Here is a 13216-nt window from a genome sequence, read left to right on the forward strand (position 1 = left end):
AGTTTTGGGTGGCTGGGTGGTTTTATATATACCTCTTATATGTATTTACGTATGTGTGGGTGGCAAGGTGAACACACACGGTTCGATACAAAGATGCCAATCTGCATGGGAATGACAGTGGGGACTGGAACTGGGGACCAACAACTTTGATTTTGGCACTCTGAGAAAATAGTCTAAAAATATTTGAAACAGGGGAGTGAAAACTAAATTGTACAAAAATAATGTTTGATTTCCGATTCCTTTAAAATAGTATGAAACTAAGGACATTCTAAAGAACTTTAAAAGAGTGGTCTATAATAATGATTTTGGATCATCAAAAAAAGTCCAATATAATAATTTTAATAAAATTTTAAATGAGGCAAAATATACCTTTGTACGTATACTGATTATATAGATTCTATAAAAAATTAGTGGTATGCCAATTTAAAATCGGACTATATTTTTTTAGGGCCACGTCTTTGAAAACCAACTTTGAAATAGCTTATATAGGTAAAAAAAATATTTAAATATTTTTTTTCTAAATTAAGCCAATTGAGAGATTTTGTAACAAATCGAAAACATTTCTCTCACTGCATGATGTCACCTTTTCCTTGGCCGTTCGCTTTTTATGGCCTCACACTTGAACAGGCCCACAAATCCAGTGGCAAAGCACCAATGATAGGTGATAATGGCAAATTTGAAAGGCAAACAGAGTGGGATTCGAATCTCGGACTTGGGTCCGACACCAAACTTAAATACAACAAACTGGGGTTGTCTTAAAGTCAAGTTTTGGCCAAGACAAACAAATGACTTGGGAGGCGAAACACAAAAATAAGGGGAAAAACAAGGAGATGCCTGCAAATGACTGTCGGTTGGCATTGAAATTAGCATTTTTACAAATCGTCGTCGGCTGAACTACTGCCAATTTCCCTCCTTTTTTTCTTGCGCAGAAATTCAATTTAAATTTCTCGGCTTTTCCCCTTTTGACCCCCCCACAAATGTCACGCAATTAATTGTGTCTTGATTTCTGTTTCACACTTTTGTGTTATATTTTTTGTGCTTTTGAAAAGGGTTTCACTTTAATTGAGAAAGTTTTCTGTTGAAAAAGACGGAACAATCTTCGTATTTCTTCTATATTATTTGAGGTTAAGTGACACTTTGTGGGAAAACATAAAAATGTTGCCTAGATCTTAGCCTTTTTTACCCAATAACACATTGCATGTCAAAGAAAAAAATTTTGTTTATTAAATTAAAATTTCCATTTTTATTAAACCTTTTGTAAGTCCTTGTAAAATGGTGTTATTTTATATATTTATGCTGGCATTAGTATTTTTTATTCGTATCTACCGTAAAACCTTTTCGACCTTTAATCCTCTTGTGATTCTGTAACTTCAATATCCGTTTTTTTCACCCATTTTCGGATTTTATTCCTTGGGCGTCACATATAATTAATTACAAATTACGCGCATTTTTTGGCATGGAGCAACTTTCCTCGCAGGAAAAGCTGGGAAAAAACTAGTAACTCCGTCTGCGGCTTTTCCCACTGACCGCAGGCGCTAAAAGCCGAAGAACCGACGACGAAAAAAACGTGAATAAATGCAGGATAAAGGGACTTGAAAGTTAAGACTTAAAAAAATAATAAAAGAGTGTATATGCACAGGGAAAAACTGGTCTGTGATATGACGATCTTTTTAAAATTTAATTTGCAGTTGCCGGAGAAGGGTTTATAAATTTACTTTGAAGCATGCCTAAAAGTATGTAAGATAATATTTAGTTCAATGCATACTTTTATACACCTTCAAACTTGTTCATTAATTATATTAACAAAATTGTATTTTATTAAAATTAATAGATATAAATGTATGTTTTTTTGCAAGTGAATATTTTATGTTGTGCATTTTCGTAAAAAATCATGGTTACTGATTTGGCTTATACCAAAATATAATTTAAATAAATTAAATTAAATAAAAACAAACATTGCAATGAAATATTTCGTATTGTTTTTTCGTGCATAAAAACCATAGTTATTGATTTCGCTGGCCCTCCTTTTTTATATTAATATTGAAGGTTCATCAATATAATAACAAAATATAATTTAATAAATGAAATAAAATAAATATTACAATGGAATATTTTTTCATGGTTACTGATTTCGCTGCCATCTTAATCATTATAATATTGAAGGTTCATAGTTATTATACCAAACAAGAATTTAATACTTTCAGTAACAAATAATTATTTCTACGGAATATTTCGTATTTTCTGTGCACAAACTTCAATGTTACTAAATTCGCTGCCACCCTTTATCAAAATAAGTTCATAGGTGAAGGTTCATAGTTACAGCATCAAAGTAGAATTTAAATAAAGAAAATATGGCAACAGAATTGTGTTTCATCATAATGATATTTATGGTTGATAACTACTAACAACATATAATTAAAAAAAAAATAAATACTGGAGTGGACTGTTTCGTATTGTGTTCCCGTGCATAAAAATCATGGCTAGTGCCGGTGTTGTTGGTATCAATTAAGTCACTCGGGGGACAGCAACAAAATGGCCATTAATGGCGCTATCTCGCTCCCGCCATTTGGCCATATTGCGGTTTAGCTTACATTTCACATCCGGTGGGGGCATTTCGGTGGGTGGGCGGATTGGGTGGTCTCACGGACGATGTGTCCTATTTGGCAATTAATTTGCATATCATTGATATGCACACACAGCAAACAAACGCACACACATGCACATTATATTTGCTTAGGATTATTATCGGTTATTAATGTTGCTGTAATTGAAAATTATTTTCACTTTTGTGTTTATCATTATCAGCTGCATCGTACAACATCCTACAACCCATCTGCGGCATTATCGTCGCATGGGAATTATTGTTTGCCGTGATTTAAGTGCTTTAAATATGCACATCTGCATGTATTTAATATTTATGCGGGCCCCGGACGAGGCGTGGGCCACGTCCATGCATAATTATCAACTTTATGGGAATAGTCATGGTACTAGTCGCACTTTTTTGCGGCTTCGTCGGGGGGTTTTCGCACCATTGACACATGTAAAATTATAGATTTGGATCCAAAGAGCCGACAGCTTATGCGCTGGTTTTCCCATCATTTCTGAACTCATGTCTAACATATTTGTGCTTCAAATAGATTAAGTTATTTTGATTATATTTTATTTAGCCAAAAACTTTGAGATGTTTTTATTTAACTTTACATTGAGATGCAAGTATATTTCACATGGCAATAGGTTTTATTAATCTGAAAACTTGTAAATTATTTTTTAAATAAGATTAGTTACTCTAATTATATTTTATTTGCCAAAAGGCGTTTAATATATTTGTGTTTCAAAAAAATGTAGTTATTTGGATTATATTTTATTAAGCCAAGAACTTATGAGATGTTTTTTACATGGCAGTAGGTTTTATTAATCTGAAAACTTGTAATTTATTTTTACATGGAAATAGGTACTATCAGTTTAAAAACTTGTATAAAATATAAGCCATTTAAATATATAATCTCTTCAGAATTCGCGGTTAACATATTTGTGTTGCAAATAAATGTAGTTATTTTGATTATATTTTATTTAGCCAAGATTCTTGGCCCAAGAACTTATAAGATGTTTTTATTCAACTTGGAAATTAGCAATGGGTTATATTAATCTAAAAACTTGTATATGCTTATAATGTATTTAGGTTTTTTATTTATATTTTAGATAGCCAAGAAATTATTTTTAACTTAAAATTGGAGAGGTTAGCCTATATTACTACCAATCCAAAAGCTAGTATAATATTCGAGCCATTTAAATTTATATTCCGTTCTAAATTCAGTAGATTGCAGTAGACATTTAAAAATATATTCTCTTCTAAATTAAGTAGACCGAATTTTAACATGAGTTTTTCTTATAATAATGTAAGCAGTTATAAGTAGTGGCCGGTCAATTAAATTGCTGTGGAGCCATATAGCGGCTGATTTCCAAATTAGTTTGGTTTACTAGCCATTAAAAGGACGAATCCCATACCTCGGAGCATTGAAAGCCCCGCGCAAATCAAAATTAATGATACCATTTAACCGCATCGGCTGGGGAATAAAAACAAAGGGCCAACTGTTTTTAGAACGAATCGCAAACAATAAAGACCGCGCCGTAAATATTTAATGCGAGGAAGGAAAGTATTTGTGATTGTCGCGCCGACGTGAACAATTTGGCACTTCATTTTTTACAATTATCAGACGACGGGCAGACAATTGGGCCGACAATCACCGCCGGCCAGGTGAGGAAAATGCCGGGGAAAATCGCTGTAAACGCGGGGAAACTGGGCAAGGTGAAAGCATAATTTTTACACAATTAAAATGAGGCGGGAAATATGTGCGCACAATTGAGCGAGCAGACAGTGTGTCGCTAAATTATGCGACTGCTGGAAATAGTTTTATTTAAAAATTTTAACATTTTTTTGTAAACTTTTTCGCTTGACTTAAAACATGTTATTTAATAGCATTTTAATCGGGAAAAAAGCGATAAGCTCTATATTTAAATGGGCCAAAATGCATTTATAAGCCGCTCTATAGTTTTGCAACATACTGTACAATCCCTTTGGCACGAATCGTGATATCAAAAGGATCAGCTCGCCAAATGTGAATGTAAATGTAAAGTGGATGAGTGAGTCAGTGAGCGAGTCAATTAAATCGCCATTGAATGGCCAGTGTTCAGTGTTCAGTTTGCAGTTTTCAGTTTTCAGTTTTCAGTTTTCGATGTTGCCCGTTGTCTTTTGTTTATTTATTTATTTGTTTGTTATTTATACGTTTTAATGCCAAATGGCAATTGGCAATGGCAACAATGCAGTGCGCAAAATGCGAAATGCGAAATGCAGAATGGTAGCCATGACAGTGCATTAAGCAGTCTCCAGCAGTTATTAATCGCCCGATTTTCCCGCTCTCCAACGTGGGGTGTTTAATAGACTCGCATTACGGCGAAACAATTATCAAGTCGGTTTGCGTTCAATTGCCCGCCGGGATGCGTCCGTCCGATTTCCGTTTCCTGTCCGACGCTGCACAACACTGATTACAGGGTTGCACTCAGGCGGAGAGAGGCCCCGATAAGCCCCTGATTAACCCCCGATATCTCCCGTAAGCCCTGTTCAAACGGATCTGGCCGGAAGCCAGCCCACTGACAAGATCTGCTTTTTCCCATGTTAATTCCCTGCTTCCACGGAAAATGTTTAAATATAAATTAATTTAAAACCATTTGTATCAATTTTCATAATTATTGCATGAAAGTGCATTTTATTTAGGTGTATGCAGCTTATACTGCATTTATTTTGTTAACTAGCCAATATTGAAGTCAGACTTTGTTTGACAAAGCTAATGCTGTATTTATTTTATCATCTTGTCAATATTGAAGCCAAATTATTTAATCTTTTGCATTGAACATATTTTTTTCACGTTAAAACTTCAAAATCTTTCAAATTTTGTAAATTTTTTTTTTGTATTTCTTTTTTATAAACAATTATACTTCATAAAAAATGATATATTTAAGGCTTTTTTGCATTCCAAATATGAAAAGTTTTAAGGCAATAAATTTTGCTTTATTAAAAAATGGTACCTTTTTAAGAAATGGCAATTACCACGTTTAGCACAGGTATTAAAAAAAAAAAAATAAAGTTATGATTCGGTTTTATAAAATTGAAAACAGAATTTTAACTAAAAATTGTTTTTTCCAGAATGTTGTAGGCTTAAGGTCTTTGAAACTTTAATTTCATAAATGTTATTTTTTTTATGAAAAAATATACTCATTGATTTATTCAGTTTTAGGAATTCCGTTTATTTGCTGATATTTAATAGAGTTTTTTAATATTTTTTGTTGATGAAAAGGTTGTAAATAAACTGACCGAGAAAAAGTATGACGATAATTACAATTTAAGCCACTAAGTGCGAAAGAAATAAATTTCTCGTTTTACAAAATTGATAGTGCCTACAAAAATTAAACTATTGTTTATTCTTTTTTTTCGGGTTTCCGATCAATTTCTAAGCCACATTTAAATGCGCAAAAAAGGTTTACCCTTTCAGGTTTAAATTATGTATTTTTTTTTCACTGTTCTTTTTTACCAAATTGAACGCAGAGTTTTAGTTATAAAAACACCTTTAAATTTTTGGTTAGGTAGCAGAAATGATTGACAGTTTCTATATTTCTATAATGTCCATCTAATTTGTTTTACAAATTCGGAAAAATATTTATAATTTTTTTAAATTTTTATCGAATCTTGTAAAGTATGTTAGTCTTGGCAGCACACAATTTTAAGAAGGGACCAATCCATTTGGATAAAATAAGGTTTAGTTTTTTTGACTTGAATTATAGGATTCAAAAGCATCTAAAGATTTGACAAACATATTTGCTTTACTTAACAATTAAATAGAAAATTGTCTAAGTTTGATTGAAAAATTCAAAATTCATTTAATTTTTAAATTCAACCTTTATTGACTGCTTCTGTTTTTTTCTTACATATCCCCACATTTTAGTTTCAGGAAATGTATTTAAAAACACTTAAGATTTGCAAAGTTTCAAGAATAATTTTTTTGTGCTTGTTTTTCGTTACTCTTTCGATCCTTTTACCTTCCAGGAGCGAAACGACGATCAGCAGGTGGACTAGCATTTTGCCATTCCGATCGAACGTGGCGAGTGGAGAATTCCGAAATAACCGATTCGCCGTGATTCGCATTTGGTATCAACAATTCCGCTGCGACATTTGCGATCGGCACGCGAACAGAACAGATTCACTGCACAGAAAAAATTCAATAAAAAAATATTCACTCAAATGTGCGTGTTATAATGTTTTTCTTTTATTTTTTTTATATTATTTTTAATTAATATTTTAAGGACGCGAACAATCCGTGTTAGCAGCGACGTTGCGAGAGGACCTTGCGACAGGATTCGAGTTCCGTTAGACCGTTTTTCAACCAGCCGACAGCGCCGCCGTTGATCAACTGAAGATGCAGCCGCCGGAACAAGCATCCTGCGGCCTCCTCCGAAACGACCTAGAACGAAGTGGCCGACCGTCCCGAAAGGATACGAATGGGGGACGAGGCCGCACGAAGTGGCGTCGTAACCGTTAGCCGTTGGATACTGTAAATCCGAACCGGCGCCCCGAAGTGCCCGGTGACGAAGCCTCGTTGCCAATTGTCGAAGTGGATGTTCGAATCGAACGCCGTCCACCATGTGCCGCATGCGATCCACGTGGCGGGCACGTGGTGGAACCCATGGCTCGATGGTGCCGGCGGGGGGAGGTCCTGGCGGCGCAGGCGCCGTGTCCTTCGGAGGAGGAGTGTCGTCCGCATTCGTCTGACAAATGGTACGACAATTGCTACAAGCTGTGGTGGCACTTCGCCACCGCCTGCCAGAATCGGAATCACGGCCAGAATCTCCTGCGACCACAGCGTCAAACCTGGAGTGACGGTAGGGCGCCAGTTCTGATGGGCTGGAGATTGGCCCAGGTCACTGGGACTCACCATTTATGAGTATCTAAGGTCAGGCTAGTATTATGTGTGGATTTCCTGAAGCCTTTCTATGTCATAAATGTGCCAAAATACATCCTTATTCCAATAAGTCCCGATTAAGGATCTATTTTGACTTTATTAATTACTATTGTCAAATATTTTGGTTTACTTTCAGCATAGGTATTATTCCCACAAAGCTGGTTAGACAGATTTTATAAGGACAGAAATATAAGTATCTTAAAATATATTCCTTTACTATTTAATATCCCTTAAAAAATATATCTTAAAATATATCCCTTTACTCAGTTCACTTTGTTTTTATGCATGAGATAAGATTATTCTTTGGAAATATCCTAAGTTACTTCCAAGACTTTTTCAGTAGCAAGCATTTAATGACTTTAAAAATATATCTTCATCCTCTTAACATTAAAAAAAACTACACAGAGAGAGTTCTGATGTTCTCATCTGAGTTGAAAATGTTCTTAAAAATATAACGACATTTTTGAAGGTGAAAATGTTTTTATTGTTCTTGAATCAAGTTGAATTGGCGGTACTTACATTTTATATCTCAATTACTAAATAGTCCAACCAGTAGTGTATACTTATTAAAAAGTTGTTACATAAACTCAATTTAACTTTTCTCTTCTCACCATTTCGTTCTAATATTGAGAACATTGATACCAAAAGAACGATGTTCTCAATTCAAGAACAATGTACCTGAATATTTCTGTTTGTGTAAGTAGCAGCGTATCTTAAATTGGTTATACAAATATTTCTCATTTCGTTTTAAATGTAACAAAACTATTAAATATATCTCTGATGTATTTATTACAACAAGTGTAAAGTAATCATAATAATCATATTCTATCTTTTTATCTTATTCAGGCTTTAAATAAAATACAACTGAATATCTGATAAAATAGTAAGTTTAAGAATAAAACAAAAGTCCTGATTCCCGACCATTTATTTGTTAACCAACCTCTGTTGTTAAATCTCTGATGTGTGTATATTTTGTACAAATATGTATGAATCATTTTCGGTTTTCGCATATTCATGGCCAATTACTTTTACGCGAGGTCCTCATAAGTTGTCCGTTTCGAACTGGCCTCCAGCTGACATTCGGTGGTTGATCAACCGCCCAACCTCACACCAACCAATTTTCATCGAAAGGAGCAACTTTCCCGGCGATGGGCGGAAAAAGTTTCGAATTGCATTCTGCATTCTGTCAGATAAGCAGGCGACACAATCCCAATCGAAATCCCAATTGACATAATTTTCAATACTTCAATGTCGGGAAAATAGGAAGATTGCACTGGAATTTAATTGAACTTTAACTGTCAGTTCTTTTGGTCCTTGGAGGCGTCGCAAATTCCTTGGCCAGGATGTGACAGGACCGAAAGTCAGGGCTGTCAAAGCTGCCACAAAATGGCTTAATTATCCAATAGACGCTAGATTCTGGATGTCAGCGGATGCCAGTCATCTTAAATTGTGGATAGTGCCTTCAACTTTTCCGCTAAATAACTCAATTACGCCGCCGACTTTTCCTGATGAGTTGGGGGATTTTCGCTAAGGCATAATTATGCCATTATGCAATTTTTACCACCCGATCCGCTTAAATGAATTGCAGCTGCTCCGCCATCAGCTGAAATGCGCTGCAACAAATCAAAGTGCGATTCCTTGAATGCCACGACGAAAACTTTTCGGCAATTATCCGCAGGAAAAGCGGAGAAAAACGAAGAAAATCGGGGCAAGTGTGAGGAAAAAGTTGGTGAAGCGGATTTAGTTAAATCAGAACCCCTATAAAGCTTTGAAGATGATCCGAATTTTCTTTTCTCAAGTGACATTTAAATGAGAATGTTTAATATATATATTTTATATTCTCATTTTTATTATATTAATTAATCAAAAGAGCTTATAGGACCGATTACACATATTTAGAATGTTAAAATCATTTGTGATCTTCAAAATTTTAACACTAAATGTGATAACTGAAAAAATACAATATTACCCCTAGGACATTAGAGGTTTTCTTCAGGTCAATGTCTTTTTGAACTGAAGACTTTCAGGATCTCAGTTCCTAAACCCCAATTTCATTTCGGGATTATTAACACCTTTACAATGGGGCACAAATAAGTCCTCGCCAACACACATGGTTAACTAATCCTGCTCTTTTTCCTCCACTTTTCCAAGAAAACTTCTGGGACAACGAAGAAACCAAAACCAAAACTTTTGTTTCTAAAACTCGTGTTCCAAGTACCCCACACAAAAGGGAAAATTCTGGGCGAAGATGGGGCCAGGTGTGTGTGAATTTTGAATTTGAAAACCCCCCCTTTCGTCCTTGTCTGGCAGACACCTGCTGGAGCTGTAATAAGTATGCAGCGACTACAATATCCTGGCATATCCTGGAAGCGGATGAGTGGGGGCATATACATTGGCTGCGGGTATACCTTATAATTGTATATTTAAAATAAAGAAAGTTTTTGGTAAATATTTCGTATATATTTAAGATAAAACCATATTCCTTTCTACATAATCGTTTACATTGGGTTTATTTCCTTTTTAAAGTATCCTTGAAATTTATATATATAGAAGGCCTAATAAAATATAAATAAAATAAACGGTATTTCCGTAGCCCCAAAAAGGACCTGAAAAATCCAGCTTTTTCTTTGGTTGTTAGGTGTTAAAGGGGGCGAAAGTTGGAGGCCATGTAGACAAGGACGAATGGGGGTGGCAGGACGACGAAGGGAGGACGAAGGCGGCAGAAAGCAGCTGCATGTGTCGCGTACGTGTGCGACAACAATGGCAAAAACAACACTGCGAACAAGCGACAACAGTGTGACCAAATGTGCATGTGAGTAGATGTGATGCTGCGTAGGTGTGACTGTGTCCTGTGTAAATCGCACATTTCAATTTGCATGTGTTAGCGACAAACTTTTGATAAGTGTTACTCGCATTACACAAAGGGAAGGAAAAGGAGAGCAGATCCACAAACTTATTGTCAAACACGAACAGGAACCATCACTCCCACACCCATGCATATGCAAATTCAGTTGCCATACACAAACACACATATCAATATTTTTCAGACACTACGTGCTCGTTGAATTTCGCACACCTCGGGATCGATGGATAATGAAATGGCACATGGTATTGGGTATATTATGACGAAAAATGTCAAATTATCGGCGAAATTGGTTTCGCTGCTGAACAAATAAAAACAAATTCAGGGATGGACTGTAAGCAAGGATATAAAGTCAAGGTTTGTCAATGACCACCTGCGGTTTGTAAGATGTATGAGGTAAAATGCTTGTACAGCACTTAAAACATTCTTTATAATTTATTTTCAATTAATTTGATGCTTACTGATTTATACTTTCTTGATTCACATACTACACATTTTGAACACATTTTCTTGCTCTAATTTTAATAAATCAATTGGTAGCAAATTGATAAATTGGTGGCACAAAGCTCCCTTAGTTTGGCCCACATATGGGGTCACATGCGGATGTGCTCCTTTTTTTCCCAGACCATTTTCCATTTTCCTCCGCTCGTTGAACGTTGATGAGTGCTCCGTTTATCTGGCATCCATATTCCCATGTTAACTGTCGCCTTTAGCGCCGAAAAGCTGGAAAAGTGGGCGGTACTAAAGGCTACATGTGAGTGTGGGTCCTTACAGAATTATGAACATATCCTGTGAATTGAAGAACGTCATCAGGGCAGACAAAAGGCAAAACAAATTGAGAGCACAGCATATGCTCCGCATTGCCCCTCTGAAAATGCACAACAATCTGTGGTCTATTCAGCTTTATTTTACACAATATATCGAAATAAATTTTAAAAAATAAAAAAACTATTAATTATCTTTTTATTTTGTAATATAGAATCTGATTATACGTTTCCATGAAATTTGTTTTTTAAATAAATATAAATAAATGTTTTTCACTTGGGGAACATATCTAAGCTCATATTTACAAGATAGTTTTAATATAACTATAGTTCCGGTGAAATCTAAATGTTTTCTGCGGTTTATTAAGGGCATCCTAGCTTTTTTGCTCCAGGGACCGGCAACACTGTTGGCCACCATAAAAACTACACCCACCGACGTGTTATCTCTCGGCTGTGCGTCATTTCACAAGAAGAAGCAGAAGGGGCAGACCGCAACAAAACAAAATCTGACAATAAGTGTGAAAATGCCGCCCCTTTCCACCATTTTCCACTCCACTCTCAGCCATGCAAAACTAAAAGAAAAATGTTTAAATATTTCCTGCTTTTTATTGTGGTTACAGTCGCCACCCGTCCCTCTCGCACTTTATCTCTGTCTCCCTCTCTTTGGCAAAATCAAAAGCTGAAGTGAAGCTGAAAAAAAGAAAAAAAAACAGCCACAATGAAGAAAGTGGCACAAAAAAGAAGAAAGCACAGGAAGTTGAAGAATAAGGAGCTTACCTAAAGGGTAGAATAACCTAATATCCTATATTAAAATTCTAAAGCTATTTAATAAACTAACACGTTTAATTCAAGACCAGAGATTATAAAATCTTTTTTATAAAGAACATTTTTACAAGATGTTGTTATTTAAAAAATTAAATATTTTTGACTGAAAAAGTTTGGTTTTTATTTTATTTGATACCAAAATTGATTCTGTAAAAAAAGTTTAATTAAGAACCAGATTTTTTTTTTTAAGTTTCTACAGGGTATCTAAAATGTCATTTTACCATGTCTACATATCTGCAACTGAACTATCAGTGGAACAAGAAGAAGAAACAGCAGAACAAACGGGAGCGAAGCGTAAAAAATAGCAACACTTTCCGTGTGCTTTGCTTTGTTGTCAGCTGCACAGAAAAAAACAGGTAAGTTGTTCCCAAAATAACTTAACAACTATTTTCAACCATCGATAGTTTATTAAATAGAATATATATTAACTTAAAAAAATATAAAATTAAAATGTCGGAAGTATTTTACCTGAAAACCATTTGATTGATATAAAAACGTCAATGAAAGTACACCATTTGTTTCAGTGCATGGCTGTCATCGTTTGCTGTTTACTTTTATTGTTGTTGCTGGCCGCGGCGGCGCTCGAAAAATATGAAAACTTTCGACAGGAAACAGGAAACTGATAAGGGCATTTTTGCGCCGTGCCCCGTTCGCCCCGTCTCTTTCACCACCGCCTGTATCTGTCTCTTTCTCCCCCGACTCGTGTCATTTGCTTTTGGTGCTTTCAGCGCTTTCTTCAACGGGTTTACTCTCGGTCTTCTGCCCAGCGAACTTATTGTGCGAGATTTATTTCACAGCCCTCAGGTACAGTGATGCCCCACTATGAGGAATGGCCCATACTCAGTAGCTATTGTGAGTAAAAGCAAAAACACTTTAGTACAATTCTTTAAAAAACGTAGGTAATACAAAAAACTTACATTCAATTTAAATACATATCGTTTGTTTTTCATCCATTGCGGTATTAGATAATTTTAATTTAAAGAATTTAATCTTTGATTTTACTATAATATATATAAATATATATAATATATATTTCACTTTTTTTCGAAAAATGGGAAAAAATGAAAAATGTTCAGGTTAGAATGCCAATAGATTGGAAATTAAGCAACGAGCTCAACGAGGTATGACATTCCTCAATCTGACTTTTATTTTTGTTAAGGCAGCCAAAAAACCGAATATTTTTGACGAAAAAAGGGTTTAAATTTTTGTAGAAAATACGAAATTTAGATTTTTGCCAAAAATGCGACATTTTT

General features: G+C 35.1%; 1 protein-coding gene across 1 annotated transcript in view; it reads right to left on the reverse strand.

Moving 5' to 3' along the window:
* Nucleotides 1-6821, reverse strand: part of DIP-alpha (Dpr-interacting protein alpha) — a 28500-nt gene extending 21679 nt beyond the window's left edge. The window contains exon 1 of the mRNA XM_036819942.3: nucleotides 6592-6821. Coding sequence (XP_036675837.2) covers nucleotides 6592-6697 — 106 coding nt within the window. The 5' untranslated portion in view covers nucleotides 6698-6821. The remainder of the gene's footprint in view (nucleotides 1-6591) is intronic.
* Between the last annotated feature and the right edge of the window lie 6395 nt (nucleotides 6822-13216).

This window comes from Drosophila suzukii, chromosome X, assembly GCF_043229965.1.
Source record: "Drosophila suzukii chromosome X, CBGP_Dsuzu_IsoJpt1.0, whole genome shotgun sequence".
Classification (NCBI taxonomy): Eukaryota; Metazoa; Arthropoda; class Insecta; order Diptera; family Drosophilidae; genus Drosophila; species Drosophila suzukii.